The sequence below is a fragment of the Oncorhynchus mykiss genome, chromosome 12 (assembly GCF_013265735.2).
Source record: "Oncorhynchus mykiss isolate Arlee chromosome 12, USDA_OmykA_1.1, whole genome shotgun sequence".
Taxonomy (NCBI): domain Eukaryota; kingdom Metazoa; phylum Chordata; class Actinopteri; order Salmoniformes; family Salmonidae; genus Oncorhynchus; species Oncorhynchus mykiss.
The window spans coordinates 72,324,258-72,340,986 of NC_048576.1; the positions used below are offsets into that span (position 1 = coordinate 72,324,258).

The window sequence follows — 16,729 nt, forward strand, 5'->3', positions numbered from 1 at the left end:
CGAAGACCTTAGAAAGTCAGGGTAGGATAGATATAGGTCTGTAGCAGTTTGGGTCAAGAGTGTCCCCCCCTTTGAAGAGGGGGATGACCGCAGCTGCTTTCCAATCTAAATTAGGCTGCTAGAATCCTGACTAGAACCACTTTAAAAAAAAATCATATTACTCCAGTGCTAGCCTCCCTACACTGGCTTCCTGTCAAGGCGAGGGCTGATTTCAAGGTTTTACTGCTAACCTACAAAGCATTACATGGGCTTGCTCTTACCTATCTCTCTGATTTGGTCCTGCCATACATACCTACACTTACGCTACGATCACAAGACGCAGGCCTCCTAATTGTCCCTAGAATTTCTAAGCAAACAGCTAGAGGCAGGTCTTTCTTCTATAGAGCTCCATTTTTATGGAATGGTCTGCCTACCCATGTGAGAGACGCAAACTCGGTCTCAACCTTTAAGTCTTTACTGAAGACTCATCTCTTCAGTAGGTCATATGATTGAGTGTAGTCTGGCCCAGGAGTGTGAAGGTGAACGGAAAGGCTCTGGAGCAACGAACCGCCCTTGCTGTCTCTGCCTGGCCGGTTCCCCACTTTCCACTGGGATTCTCTGCCTCTAACCCTATTACAGGGACTGAGTCACTGGCTTACTGGTGGTCTTTCATGCCGTCCCTAGGAGGGGTGCGTCATTTGAGTGGGTTGAGTCACTGATGTGATCTTCCTGTCTGGGTTGGCTCCCCACCTTGGGTTGTTCCGTGGCTGAGATTTTTGTGGGCTATACTCAGCCTTGTCTCAGGATGGTAAGTTGGTGGTTGAAGATATCCCTCTAGTGGTGTGGGGGCTGTGCTTTGGCAAAGTGGGTGGGGTTATATCCTTCCTGTTTGGCCCTGTCCGGGGGTAACATTGGATGGGGCCACAGTGTCTCCTGACCCCTCCTGTCTCAGCCTCCAGTATTTATGCTGCAGTAGTTTATGTGTCGGGGGGCTAGGGTCAGTTTGTTATATCTGGAGTACTTCTCCTGTCTTATCCGGTGGCCTTTGTGAATTTAAGTATGCTCTCTCAAATTCTGTTTCTCTCTTTCTTTCTCTCTCTCGGAGGACCTGAGCCCTAGGACCATGCCTCAGGACTACCTGGCATGATGACTCCTTGCTGTCCCCAGTCCACCTGGCCGTGCTGCTGCTCCAGTTTCAACCGTTCTGCCTGTGATTATTATTCTTTGACCATGCTGGTCATTTATGAACATTTGAACATCTTGGCCATGTTCTGTTATAATCTCCACCCGGCACAGCCAGAAGAGGACTGGCCACCCCTCACAGCCTGGTTCCTCTCTAGGTTTCTTCTTAGGTTTTGGCCTTTCTAGGGAGTTTTTCCTAGCCACCGTGCTTCTACACATGCATTGCTTGCTGTTTGGGGTTTTAGGCTGGGTTTCTGTACAGCACTTTGAGATATCAGCTGATGTACGAAGGGCTATATAAATACATTTTATTTGATCCTCAACACTGGGGCCCCACAAGGGTACGTTCTCAGCCCTCTCCTGTACTCCCTGTTCACCCATGACTGCGTGGCACGCTTCCAACTCAATCATCAAGTTTGCAGACAGTAGTACAGTAGTAGGCTTTATTACCAACAACAACGAGATGGCCTACAGGGAGGAGGTGAGGGCCCTCAGAGTGTAGTGTCAGGAAAATAACCTCACACTCAACGTCAACAAAACAAAGGAGATGATCGTGGACTTCAGGAAACAGCAGAGGGAGCAGCCCCCTATCCACATCGACGGGACAGTCGTTTTTGATTTTTTTTAAATGTTTAAATTTCACCTTTATTTAACCAGGTAGGCTAGTTGAGAACAAGTTCTCATTTACAACTGCGACCTGGCCAAGATAAAGCATAGCAGTGTGAACAGACAACAACACAGAGTTACACATGGAGTAAACAATAAACAAGTCAATAACATAGTAGAAAAAAAAAGAGTCTATATACATTATGTGCAAAAGGCATGAGGAGGTAGGCGAATAATTACAATTTAGCAGATTAACACTGGAGTGATAAATGATCAGATGGTCATGTGCAGGTAGAGATACTGGTGTGCAAAAGAGCAGAAAGGTAAATAAATAAAAACCGTATGGGGATGTGGTAGGTAAATTGGGTGGGCTATTTACCAATGGACTATGTACAGCTGCAGCGATCGGTTAGCTGCTCAGATAGCATATGTTTAAAGTTGGTGAGGGAGATAAAAGTCTCTAACTTCAATGATTTTCAATTCGTTCCAGTCACAGGCAGCAGAGAACTGGAAGGAAAGGCGGCCAAATGAGGTGTTGGCTTTAGGGATAATCAGTGAGATACACCTGCTGGAGTGCGTGCTACGTGCGGGTGTTGCCATCGTGACCAGTGAACTGAGATAAGGCGGAGCTTTGCCTAGCATGGACTTGTAGATGACCTGGAGCCAGTGGGTCTGGCAACGAATGTGTAGCGAGGGCCAGTAGACTAGAGCATACAGATCGCAGTGGTGGGTGGTATAAGGTGCTTTAGTAACAAAATGGATGGCACTGTGATAAACTGCATCCAGTTTGCTGAGTAGAGTATTGGAAGCTATTTTGTAGCTGACATCGCCGAAGTCGCGGATCGGTAGGATAGTCAGTTTTACTAGGGTACGCTTGGCGGTGTGACTGAAGGAGGCTTCGTTGAGAAATAGAAAGCCAATTCTAGATTTGATTTTGGATTGGAGATGTTTGATATGAGTCTGGAAGGTGGAAGGTTCGAAGTTCCTCTGCGTACACATCACGGACAAACTGAAATGGTCCACCCACACAGACGGCGTGATGACGAAGGCGCAACAGCACCTCTTCAACCTCGGGAGGCTGAAGAAATTTGGCTTGTCACCAAAAATACTCACAAACTTTTAGAGATGCACAATCGAGAGCATCCCGTCAGGCTGTATCATCGCCTGGTACGGCAACTGCTCCGCCCACAACAGTAAGGCTCTCCAGAGGGTAGTGAGGTCTGCACAATGCATCACCGGGGGGAAAGGAAGGCCAAAAAGATCCTCAAGGACAACAAGCACCCGAGCCACTGACTGTTCACCCCACTATCATCCAGAAGGTGAGGTCAGTACAGGTGCATCAAAGCTGGGACCGAACTGAAAAACAGCTTCTATCTCAAGGCCATCAGACTGTTAAACAGCCATTACTAACATTGAGTAGCTGCTGCCAACATACTGACTCAAATCTCTAGCCACTTTAATAATAAAAAATGGGATGTAATAAATGTATCACTAGTCACTTTAAACAATGGCACTATATATAATGTTTACATACCCTACATTACTCATCTCATATGTATATACTGTACTCTATACCATCTACTGCATCTTGCCTATGCCGTTCGGCCATCGCTCTTCCATATATTTATAAATACATATTCTTATTCATTCCTTTGTTGTTGTGAAATTGTTATATTACTTGTTAGATATTACTCCATGGTCGGAACTAGAAGCACAAGCATTTCGCTACACTCGCATTAACATCTGCTAACCATGTATGTGACCAATAAAATTTGATTTGAAAGCGCTTTGAAGGGAAAAAAGTGTTTATGTTTTCTACAATAAACACTACAAAACATGAACTTCATCCTCAGAAAATAACCCTAAGCAAAGACAATTTTTTTTGTTGAACCTGATTCACAACACATCTATGACATCAGAGGCTGGCTCTACTTTCTGGGCGTGTATTTCCATGGAAGCTGGAAGCGCAGAATAAGGAATTAGGCCTACCACTTTTTTCATCAGAAATTCAACCTCAATGTTTGCATGAGGCTTGTACTGTTAACACTATTTAGCCTATCAAACATCAGATGCAATGAAACTGTCTGACTATTTGACTATTTTGGGAAGCTATTAGAAGAGAAGTCACTTTCAGAGGCTGGAGACCAGTTTGACGACCTTGATGTTTAATCAAGATGTTATTGCTCAGTATTTCAACTGAAGTACACATCCTTATTTTTTTTACATCCCAGATGATGAACAACATGCTTTAGACAGATGAGGCAAAGACAAGACATGTTATATCTCTTCAACAATTAACTATTGCAGTTTCCCTACACAAAAATGCTTATTTACAGAAGCTGTACATCCAAAATGTGGAACATTTCTGGACAGCATTTTCATGGCAGAATGGTATTCAAACTGTTTGTATAATATAGAAAAAAAACATATATATATATATATATATATATATATATATATGAGCTCAAGTCCCCAAAATAAAAGAAATTGTAAAGAGAAATGCAAAAGTGTCTACCGTAGAATCACACACAATGATAAGAGCTGTCATTGTCTATTTGCAAGGCTTGGTCTGAACAGAAAGCAGTAAGAAAGGGATTTCCAAGTATCGGATATTGTCCTCTATGTGAGTTGGATATGACATTTAGAGGCATGTTCCCCATGGAGCTTTGATGGATCTCAGTCTCCAAACACTTGTTCAGCAGTTTGTCTGAAACCCACTGATCTGGGCTATTTTGTCCCAGGCTCTGTAAAGTCTGATAATCGACGTCACTCGGGGGGAGGCAGCATCCAGGGTCACGCAGGCTTTGGTAACATGGATTCACATCGTAAATCAGTGGCTCGCTACTGTCCACATCCTGGAAACCCTTAAGTGGCAGTGGCACATCCACGAAGGCATCAGTTCCTCTCTCATTGTCCTTACCGACCGCCTCACTGAAGCTCTGATATCCAGCAACGACACTGATAACATTGTGAGGTTCGGACACATTGCTGTCATTAGAGCCATAGATCAGACTGGTGTCCTCTGCTGACGTGGTAGTCTCTGAATCATCACTGGTGCCATCACACGGGTGATATGAAAAGTCGGTTTGCAAGAGGGGTGCACAGTTAGTGGACAAGTTAAGGTCTTGTTGACCAGTACCAAGAAACAGCTGTGGATGGGCATTTTTCAACACTTCAGCCTCACCAGAACGGTAGGAGGAGTTACAAAAGAGCAGAGGCTGCATAGGAAATGAGGAGGTCTTGCTTGTTGTTAACTCTTGAATGGAGTTGAGGGGCACTGAGGGGGAGTAGGTAATATTGTTGTAACAAGACGACCCACAAGAGCCTCCAGACTCACTCATGAAATGAACAGGATTGTAGTCAGATGAACACACACCAATGTCTCTATTTGACTCAGGGCAGTTCATTTGTGCACCATCATCTGTCAAAGGAGGGGCTAAAAGCAATGACTGAGGATTCCCGTCCAAAGGAACAAGGCTGGGAAAGACTTTGCTCAGGGCCTCTTGAAGATGGCTAATGATCTGCACATTACTAGGCTCCGGGCTCATGGGACATGTGTGGGCATAACCCAGGGAAGATGATGAGTCAAGCTCTGAGCCACTACCTCTTCCACTGCTCCCATCTACTATCGAGGGGTTTGTCCTGTAGAGAAAAGACAAGCGGGCAACTTACAGTCAATTAAAGCTTATTTTCATTGCAAGGACTAGATTGCCCACACGAATAGGACTGAACCTGAAGAAACCTTTTCATTTTGCTATGTTTATAGTGCATCTATACGCTCACCATGTTTTTCCTTCAGTGTCCATTTTTGAAGAATCAACATAGATGGAGGATAAAGGTATTTTGGGAGGAGACAATACCTGTGGTGGAGAACAAAAATCACTAAATGCAAATACACAAATGGATGGAATTACAGTATGAAAGTAATGAAGGTTTACAGTTTATTTAAACATAGAATATTTAAGCAATAAGGCCTGAGGAGGTTTGGTAAATGGCCAATATACCACGACTAAGGGCTGTTCTGTTCTGCACAACGCAACGCAGAGTGCCTGGACAAAGCCCGTAGCTGTGGTATATTGGCCATATAGCACAAACCACTGAGGTCCCTTATTGCTATTCTAAACTAGTTACGAATGTAACTATTCTAAAATAGTTTATTTATTTATTGTCATACCCATGGTATACGGTCTGATATACCACGGCTTTCAGAAAATCAGAATTCAGGGCTCAAACCACCCAGTTTATAATTGGAGATAGAGCCTCACCTTAGGCACTCCTGGAACCATATACAAAAGGTCTGGGTTTGAACATTTAGGAATATTATCCCACAACTTGGTTTTGAGTCTGCAGAGGGGGGAAATAGAACGATTTGAAAGCCTATAGGGCCAACATATGATAACAAATGTTTGTGGAAACAGACATACTGTCACCTACAGACATGTCAGGACAACTTACCTAACACTGCACCAAAACAAAGCACTTGTGATGATGATAACAGCAATGCAACTGAAAACAATGACAATCTGGAGTACTTTCCGAGATGATGCAGCTGTGGAGCAGAGAAGAATATACAATGAGCTACAAGGTGAAAGTGAAATTAAGGTTTGAAAACCCATGGATGATAAATCTCATTTAGTCACTTACGGTTGGTGAATTCCAACTCTTCACTCCAGTCACTGAAACGGCCGCTCATGTCAGTATAGGTTCTGACCTTCAGAGCATAAATGGTGTTTGGCTCCAAGTCTCTGCCAAGTAATTCATGGGAAGTTGTTGAGTCATTTTTGGACACCTGTCGGAACAAAGGAAAGCGCTAGAGGGAATGTTGTCATTGTGATGTGACAGCGAACGGGGGAATGCTGTATATCACCCTCCTTTACCTCATCTGTTTCTCCTTTCTTTCTGTAGCTCAATTCGGCAATCAAGTCCTTAGAAAACGGTGCATCATCAGGGTAGTTTGTCTTCCATTTGACCAGGAAATTCCCATTTTCTGTTGGTTTCACCTTTTGGATGGTGGGGGTTTTGGGTTTTACTGTATAGGGCAATGACAGGCATGGTTTGACATATCAATCAATTAAAGAATGGTTTAATTTCATGCAATATTCTTTATAACAGTAATTCATTTTCAAATAGCAATCTGCATATGTAGATGCAACTCACTGCTGCATTTGATACAAAGGACTTCGGAATTTAGACGCTTCCCAGAATTCCAAAGTGTTGCATTAAACTCCTCCCCAATAATAAGGACCATTGGATCAATGGAGCATCCACATTTGAAAACATCATTGGACCTCTCCTTTTCCTTGAAAGTACAATCATTCTGGCCTCTGGGAAATAAGTTGAATAATAATGCAGATTTTAAATTAAATAGGACTTCTTGGTGAGATTAACATCGACAATAGAAAAACTTAAACAATCATAAACTTACATATTTTGCGAGCCCAATAATTCCAATGTCATGTTGTATTCAGCACACTTAGACTTGTCAGTTGTAAAATGACAAACCATACTTTTGTCATAATCGTTGAAGCATTGAAGATTTCTGTCACTCATTGCTACAAGTAATTAACAAACAAAAATCTTGTCAAATGTTAATCATGATCAGGCAAAAATACTGAGGTTAAATCTACTTACATGTTTATAGGCTATATACAAAAGACTGCTTACCATCATCAGCTATCAAAGTCCCAACGTTTGTGAATATAATAATCAATAGAAACATTGTTGCTGAATACTTTAGAGTAAACCACACAGTATAATTAAATCTGAAATCAGAAAGAGAAAATGTTTCATGTTAGTGGTTAAATTCCTGCATATTAAAATAGACTACATGTAGGCTAAATGTGAAGAAGTAAGTGACAATTAATTCAGTAATACGTTTTTTTTAGTCTGCAGTGGTTGCTTTTGTTAATAGACCTAACTTTCCCACTAGATTCCCTTGATTACATAGAGATATAGCAAATCGAAAGTCACTCACCCAGACAATGATATATTATAATTTTGAGGAAGTACTCATTCCTTTAAAAGAACAAAGAAAAAACAATGAATCTATTATACAGTATATAGTCTTCATACGATCTACAGTGGTAACAGTCATTTGTCACTTTACACAAATAGAAAGAGCTGCTGTTTTGACAACGACGAATTGCTTACTGGAAATTACACATCCAATAGGACACACCTTTCATGGGAAGTTCGCCCCCATTCCTTGTATGACCATGTCGCACGCACGTACGCTTTGTTTTTGTTTTATGATTGATTACCAACTTCGAATTCCATCAATGACATCTTAATAATATTGCAATAATAACTTAATATATTGCCGGGAAGTCCGGTTTCAGATAAAGACATGGAACACCGAGCCACATAGTTACCAGGCTAAACCATAGTTACAGTACTATGTTTGCCTTTTTGCTTGAGACGCTTTTGGTCTACCAGTCCGCTTGGGGGCGGTAGCACCTTGGCTTCATGATGGTTTTCCAGAAACACCGTAAACTTAACTACAGACCCGTAGACCCGTGCAAGCAGTGATGCCAATTTAGCAAGTTTTCAGAGTACCCTGGCAACTTTTTTTTCAAACAGCACCTAGCAACAAATGTTGCCACTTTTAAAAATGCATTTGGAACTTTTAGAAACGTGACTCAAACGCTAAAATGCATTTTCCCTCTAAATGACACAAAAACGATTTTTCTCTTGTCACAACACACGTGCCAAAAGTGCATTGTTAGTAACGTCAGCAGCTGGCGCTCAGCTCGTGCACAGCAGCAGGACAGCAGCAATTTGCAAATCGTTGTTGGCTGACTGCAGCAGCAGTAGTTTGCGTTCGACAAGACAAACCCAATGAATATAGTTGTTCACAAATGTTTGATCTTGAACAGAACTTACAACATCAATCAACATGTCTCAATCAAAATTGTACAGCCAGAAGTACAGAAAAGAGTGGGAGTCTGTACCTGAATTTAAAGGGTGGCTGAAGCCAGTAATTGGGGATGATTTTTGGGCATACTGTGCTTACTGCAAATGAGATATGCTTGCAAAAATGTATGACATCAAAAAACGTTGTTTTTACAGCAAAGCATATAAATAAATCAAAACCGTACAACCCCACAACGCAATCTACATTACCACAGTTGGTTAAGAAAGTGGATAACTGCAAAAGAGCAGAAGCTGCTATGGCAATGGCCATGGCCATTGCGGAGCATTGTTCGCTGCTAGCATGCGACCATTTAGGTATGGCTTGCAAAGCTGCCTTTTCAGATTCTGTGGCAGCAACAAACTTCCAAATGCACTGCACCAAGTGCACAGAAATGATTAGGGGAGTACTGTCTCCTTATTTTATCAAAAGAGTAACATCAGATGTGGGGGATGAGAAGTTCAGTCTCCTTTTGGATGAGTCCACTGATGTCAGTGTCTCGAAATACCTGGGTGTGGTGATTCGGTATTTCAATGCTGAAAAAGATCTGGCAATGCCAGATCAATAGCAAAGGCGGTAGTTTAGTTTCTTGAGAAGTGTAACCTCAAAAAAGAGAATCGTCAGGGTATTGGCACTGATAATGCGTCTGTGATGACTGAGGTGCACAACAGGGTGCACAAGATTTTAAAGGAAGAATGTGCATTGCCCAATTTGGTATTCATCCTCTGTGTGTGCCATTCTTTACAATTGGCTGTCAGTGCAGAATCCAAAGAAACCATCCCTAGGAATGTTGAGTACATAATCAGGGAAACCTACAACTGCTTTTCGATTTCCCCAAAACGGTGCAAGGCGTACAAAGCAGTGTATGCCACCATTAATTGTGGCCAGAAATTTGTGCAGATCACCAAAGTGTGATCGTATATTGAGCCAGTGGGAAGAACTGAAACTCCACTTTGAGTTGACCAAGGCTAGTGAGCATTGCTACATGGCGGATGTGCTCCACTCCATGTACATGGACAAGACCAACTATGTCTGTCTACCTGACATTCTTGTAATTAATCCTGTCCGACGTACAAGTTGCAGTAAAGTCATTTGAGCGAGAGCAAACAGATCCTGTCAAGCTTTTGGACAATCTGGTACACCTCTTAACATCAATTTGCTGCAGAGTAGTCAACCCTATGGCAAAAATTGATGTCCTGAAGGATGCCATTGATGGACATCTCAGTCCATCACCATACCTTGGGTACCTTTTCGAGGCACGGTGTACCAACTCAGTCTTGCGCCAGAGGACAAAAAGGTCATTCGGAGACAGTGCATCAACTCCATTGTTGCTTTAAGCAAGGAGCTGCAAGCAAGGCTCCCAGACAACCTTGAAGCCTTGTGAAACATGGCCTTGTTCAGTGTTAAGGAAATGCTAAAGCACAATAAAGGCACCATTGAAATGATTAAAGTAGCTGAGCTACTGGGATACCAGCCCCAAACAATTGATAAAATTGTTTCCCAATGGAGAAACATCCATCTGTTTAGGTGGGACTCAACTGAAAATACAGTCGAGTTTTGGAGTGAAGTCAATAACTACACAGACTCTTCTGGGTCAAATCCATTTGAAGAACTGTGCAAAGCTACACTCGCTGCCCTCTCCTTGCCACACTCAAATGCGGAGGTTAAACGGCTGTTCAGTTAAATGAGTGTGGTCAAATCAAAGTTAAGAAATAGAATGTCACTGCACACTCTCAACTCCATACTCCTGGTGCGGTATGGACTGAAGCTGGCTGGTGATACCTGTTACCAGCATAAACTACCAAGTGAAGTTCTGCAGCAGTTTGGCACCACAGCAGTGTACAGCTTTAAGGCCACTCCATCCTCTACTGCTGGTTCCAGCTCCGTGACAATGCAGTTGGATAGTGAAGATGATGAGGGTTTGCTTGCCAATCTATGATTCATCATATTTACAGTACGTATGCAAGGAAGGAGTGGACTTTCTGGAACTGGTGAAGGCACACAGCTGATGGTGGCAGTGTGTACTACAGTGTGTGTGAGAACAGTGGCAATATCTGGAGGAAACCATTGAGCAGCTAGCCAGCCAAGCAGCACAGCAACCTGGAGAGAGATGCCTAGCGCACACATCATTATTTGAGTTAAGTCGCTTGTATATATACCATGTTATTAGCTTGTACCTATAATTGTTGATCAGTTAGGTAGCATGTTAACTAACTACCAATACACTGCTTAAAACTATATTTGTTCAGAATGTGTAGGTTTACTTGTTAAAAAGAAAATAAATCAAATGTAATTGTTCAATAATTCAATGTGTTGTGTTTAAAAATATAAATAGGTGATCGTATATAATGTGTTGTGTTTATATTACTTTTATAAATAAAAAATATATGATAATAAACAAACAAATCTAAATTAACAAATGTCAAATCATATTTTTCGCCGAGATGGCCAGTAATTTATTTTTTATTTATTTTTTGGTCTGTGGATAGCCTTGTTGGAATGATTGTTTTTTTTATTTTATTTAATAAAAAATAAAAAAATTCAAATCAATACATAAAGCACATGAGGGAACACAAGCATACATAGATTACAAACAATAGACAATCGAGCTAGGGGGTACAATATCACATTACAATTACACAAGGACCTTAAGGGACATTCATATACTTACAATTCTAACAGCTTTTTTGTTAGTAGAGCATTTAACTGTCTTAAAATACAGTTCAATTTATTTTTGTAGGGTACGAAAATGTGGTTTTCTGTTTGTAAATTTACATTTGTGTATATGAAATTTGGCCAAAAGAATAATGAAATTAATTACATAAAAATGATTCTGCTTATTTCTATTGTATGTAAAGAATCCAAACAGTACATCTCTCCACAATAGTGTAAAATCTTCATAAATGTGTTCAATTATAAACCTACTGATGTCTTGCCACAGTTTTCTTACATGCATACAATGCCAAAAAAGATGCACAACTGTTTCTGGGTGGTCATTACAAAAGGAGCAATTTGAGTTGATGTTTTCCTTAAACTTCTTCATATAGTGGTTGGCAGGATAATATTTATGAATAATTTTAAAGGAAACTTCCTTAATTTTGTTAACAAGTAGGTATGTGTGTGGTGACATCCAAACTTTTTTCCAACAGATATTATCAATAAATCCATTCCAATAAGGCATGACGTAAGGTATATAGATACAACATCCTGCTGAAACAAGGTTCGTTTCGCTCTGTTGTTGAATGGACCAAAAGAGAAACAAATCTTTCCTACTGATGAGTCAACAGGGTCAACAGAAGGTAGGCTCTGAGGGTCAGGTCTTGACACGTTCCTGAATAACATAGCAACACCTGAGGGAATGGCATCTAAAACAATTGCAAAATCTTTAGGTGTTACAGGAACCTTGTAAAGTGATAAGAATTCTTTATAACTGAGTAAAATACCCTCTGCATTTACCAGTTGGCTCACCAATAGGATATTATTTCGGAACCAATATTCTAAAAACAGAGTTATTTTTATACAATATCTCCCGATTATTCCATATATAATATCTGTGTGGAGAAAATTTGTGTTTATAAATTAAGGACCATGACAAGAACATTTGCCGATGAAAAGCAGAAAGTTTCACTGGAACTTTGTCAATATTATAATTGCAAAACAACATGAAGTTAAGGCCACCAGAAGTAGAGAAGACATGATGAGGAATAAAATTCCAGATAGAAGTGGGTCTTCTTAGAAATGGTTTTATCCAATTGATCTTAAAAGTATTATTTCAAGTAGTAAAATCCAGAAAATTCAGTCCTCCATTCTCATAAGTGTAGATGATGGCCAGTTAATTTCAGTAACGTTATTGTGTATGTTACGTTATTACGCAATGACGCCATCACGCAATAACATCACAACGTCTTTTAGCAACTTTTAGCAACAAATCGATCTGCCTCTAGCAACTTCCCTTGAAAGTGCAAGCCGCGTAAACAAAGCTAGCTAGCTAGCTAACTTTTGACAGAATTAGAAACCGTGATGCTAACTTAGCAACTTTTCAGACTACCCTGGCAACAAATGTAGCTACTTTCAAAAATGTATTTGGAACTTTGAGCAACTTTTGAAAAGTGACTAAAATGCTAAAATGCATGCATTTGCTCTCTAAATGACACAAAAACGATTTTCTCTGTCACACTCAGTCACAACACATCTGCCTGGCTGCAAAAGTGCGTTGTGAGTGAGTCAGCAGCAGTCGCTCAGCTCGTGCACATGCAACAGCAGGCCAGCAAGAGCTGATGCAATTTAAGAACCTTAGAGAAAAAGAGATGATGAGCAAGCTTGACAGTTTTCTAAAGAAAGATAATATAGCTGAAGAAGAGGAGTCTGTATTCAAGTCTTTACAACTAGAATTAGAACAGCTTTACACAGATCTGGCAAGGGTGCCTTTGTAAGGTCAAGAGCAAAATGGATTGAAGAGGGGGAAAGAAACACTAGTTACTTTTTTGCACTTGAAAAGAGAAACTACAAAAGGAAAAGTATAACTGCACTCAAAATTAACGATGTTTAATGCAAAGATCCCATTACAATATCATAATTTGTCAATTCCTTTTATGAAAACCTTTACAGCTCTCAATTTCAGGAAGATGGCTGTGAAAGCTACATTTTCCACATTCAGAATTATGTCCCTGTAATTGAGGATGATTTCCACTCAGTTTGCGATTCACCTGTGTCAATTGAAGAATTAGAGAGGCTCTGAATTCAATGAAGAAAGGGAAATCACCTGGCCCTGACGGCCTGTCAGTTGAATTCTATAGACAGTTTTGGGAGTTACTAGAAGACCCAATTTTTTATGTTTCGATTGCATTAAAAGTGGGGAAATGGTCTCCACTATAAAACTGGGCCTTATTTCATTGATTCCAAAGCCCGATAAAGACCCTTCTCTCATTGACAATTGGAGACCAATTACTTTATTATATATTTTTGGTTTATGCCAAAAGATTAAAGAAAGGAATAGATACCATTATAAATTAGACTCAAACAGGATTTATGAAGGGCAGTCACATAAACTCTAACATTCGTTTAGTCTTGGACCTTATAGATTATTCAGATGCAATTGACTCTTGTCTTATTTTTTGACTTCTGTAAAGCCTTTGACACAAATGAACATTAATTTATCTTTAGGTCTCTTAAACTTTTTGGATTTGGTGAACATTTTATCAAAGTAATTAGCATGTTTTACAAAATATATAAATTGTTCTAAACCTTAATACTTCAAAAATATTCAGTATCAACAGAAGTGTACGACAGGGATGCCTAATTTCACAATTTGTATTCATTTTGGTGGTGGAACTTCTATCTCTAGATATTCTGAATAATGCAAATTTGTATGGCTTAACTTTTTTTTTAACAAAGAAATCAAAATTTCCCAACTGGCTGATGATACTATCCTTTCTTAAAAGACAGAGACCAGGTCGCCAGTGCCCTTAATGCTATAACTGCATTTTGTGAAATCTTATGTTTATTTGACTCTGATGATAAAGAAATATAAAGAAATATAAAATATTCCTGTAAAGGACTGTGTTAAATATTTAGGAATACATCTGTCAAAAAAACACTTAGTCAGACAACATTTGAATTTCTCTCCTAAAATTTAGAGAACCAAAAATATATTTAATAATTGGCAACAAAGAGATCTTTCTATACTTGGGAGAGTACTTCTGTCCAAGGCAGAGGGACTGTCTCATTTTGTGTACCCCTCATTATCATTAAGTGTAAATCCTGCTACTTGTAAAGAGATTAATGAGACCTTTTTTGACTTCATCTGGAAAATAAGTCTCACAAACTAAAAAAGTCAGTCCTTTCTAACAAAAGAGCTGAACGCGGTCTAGAAGTGTTGGATTTTGTTGCCATAAATAACACTTTCAAGATAAACTGGTTTAAAAGATGTTTGATCAATACTGATTCAATATGGTATTTCATTCCAAATAATAAGTTGGGAGGTCTTCAATTTTTACTGAAATGTAATTATATTCCTGAAAGATTACCTGCTAAATTGGCTTTAATGGCCTGGAAAATATGTTACCTGCACAATTTTTCCCCACATAAAGCTCTTTTGTGGAATAATTCAGACATAACTGTAAGGAATAAGTAATTGTTCTACCCCAGCTAGCATGAGAGGAATATTGACTTTGTTCTTGATGTTTTCAACAATATTCTCACATATGAACAATTTATAACATTGAAAGAGTTTCCAATACCTTTCAGAGAGTTTATTTCAGTGATCAAAGCCGTTCCCGGTTGTATAACTACACTAATGAAAACTCATCATAGCTTTGGTAATGATCACAAAGTGTGTCCAGAACTCAGATTGGAAGGCGTGGGCTTACTTGAGAGATCTTGTTGTAATAAATATATAAGACAAATTCTTCATTCACAAAACCAACTTACACCGAGAGGAAAGTTTTTCTGGAACATGCTTATTCCTGACATTGTCTGGAAAAATGCATGGTTAAGGCCTTACAAATATTGAATACCAAACAAAGTTAAGGAAGTGCACTTCAAAATTGTATGTAATTCTATGATATCCACATTTGTGGCTATTGATGATATCTGCATTTTCTGTGAAAAAAAAAACTTTTATTTTGATGGCAAACTTCAAATTCCACTAATCGGCATTCCATAGTCTGTATGTTGTGAAGCCAATAGCAGTGATGCTATTATTGTGTAACTCTGGGAGGGCAACATCTGAAAAATAGCGCACGTAAATAGCGCACGTGGTAGTGTGTACCGGTGCTCGACCAGTCGGCAAAAGCCAACATTAACCCACGACAGAGAACTGTTGATTGTCAAGGGCAATGAATTCCATTATCTTGAATTTAATTGATTTCGCCTTTGAGTTGTCTCGCTGAAATGTTTTTACTCTTTCAAATGACTGCTTGATCCACACAACAGACATTGTGGGCTAGGTTAGGAATGTCGTGTTGAACGTGTAGCGCAAAATGTTAGTTGGCGTCATTACGTCATGTACATTATGTACATTATATAGGTATGCACGGTAGCTTTGACATCGTTTTTTAACATCGGCGTTGAACAAGACATCGGGCCGATACCTAATGTTGGCATTTTTAGCTAATATCGGCCGATTCCGATATGTTCACCGATATATCGCGCATGCCTACTAACAACCCCAATATAACCATGTTTATATGCACACAGTATTCCGGATAGTAGCTCATATCCCAGTATTATTCTGGATAAGCTCTTTACATGCACCTTTGATATCCCGCTCAAGAGTATCCCTGTAACCATGAATATTCCTCCTTTAAATTCATAAGGATTAAATGGAATCGTAACTGATATGGACACTGACTGTATGCCTACAACCTCTCACATGTACTATAGCTTAATATAATATAACTCAGGCAGAATTATGAATTTCTTAAAATTGTAAAACACATTTTTATTGTCTCGGGAACAGGTGTGGAGAAATGATTTATTTCTTGAAGCATCTCGTGAGAAAATAGCAATGCATGTGTAATGTGATATATTTGACATTGTTATGCAAGCAGACAGTATTTCAATGTGTCAGCTAAATTAATTATGGAATTATTATGGTGGATGGAACTGTGCAGGTAGTGTGCTTTTTGAAGTGATTTGTTTGACAATCAGATGAAAACGTCACCAAACTATGGGGTCAATTTCACGCCATATGTATTGAATTCAAAATGAAATAAATCATGAACATGAAAAATAAAGTAGAGAATGTAAACATTATATTTTCAAGGATGGGTGAAATAATGGATGTTGAAATCAAAAACTAAACAATTGAAAGCAACGGGCTGTTGATTGTGGCCTGTGGAATGTTGTCCCACTCTTCAATGGCTGTGCGAAGTTGTTGGATATTGGCGGGAACTGGAACACACTGTTGTAGATGTCGATCCAGAGCGTCCAAAACAAGCTCAACAGGTGACATGTCTGGTGAGTATGCAGCCCATGGAAGAACTGGGACATTTCCAGCTTCCAGGAACTGTGTACAGATCCTTGCGACATGGGGCCGTGCATTATCATGCT

At 39.8% G+C, this 16,729-nt stretch overlaps 1 protein-coding gene across 2 annotated transcripts; it reads right to left on the bottom strand.

Annotated features, from left to right (window-relative positions):
* Positions 1 to 3,918: 3,918 nt before the first annotated feature.
* il4r2 (IL-4 receptor-2 precursor) lies at positions 3,919 to 8,153 on the bottom strand. Of its 2 annotated transcripts, XM_021622443.2 has the most exons (11): positions 7,946 to 8,153; positions 7,742 to 7,782; positions 7,432 to 7,529; positions 7,193 to 7,319; positions 6,925 to 7,091; positions 6,645 to 6,796; positions 6,412 to 6,556; positions 6,223 to 6,316; positions 6,033 to 6,111; positions 5,551 to 5,627; positions 4,179 to 5,409 (listed from the first exon to the last, which is right to left on the bottom strand). In XM_021622443.2, the coding sequence occupies exons 3-11, from the start codon at positions 7,484 to 7,486 to the stop codon at positions 4,290 to 4,292; spliced, it is 2,016 nt and encodes a 671-aa protein (XP_021478118.2). In that variant the 5' UTR covers positions 7,487 to 7,529; positions 7,742 to 7,782; positions 7,946 to 8,153; the 3' UTR covers positions 4,179 to 4,289.
* Positions 8,154 to 16,729: the final 8,576 nt, after the last annotated feature.

What these genes read in the sequence shown, in the direction of transcription:
- il4r2 (XM_021622443.2), bottom strand. Translation starts at nt 7,486, where the DNA reads ATGTTTCTATTGATTATTATATTCACAAACGTTGGGACTTTGATAGCT. An exon ending in GACTTTGATAGCTGATGATG is followed by an intron (nt 7,320 to 7,431) that starts GTAAGCAGTCTT and finishes AATTACTTGTAG; the next exon opens with CAATGAGTGACAGAAATCTT. An exon ending in GACACTGAAGGAAAAACATG is followed by an intron (nt 5,410 to 5,550) that starts GTGAGCGTATAG and finishes TTTTCTCTACAG; the next exon opens with GACAAACCCCTCGATAGTAG.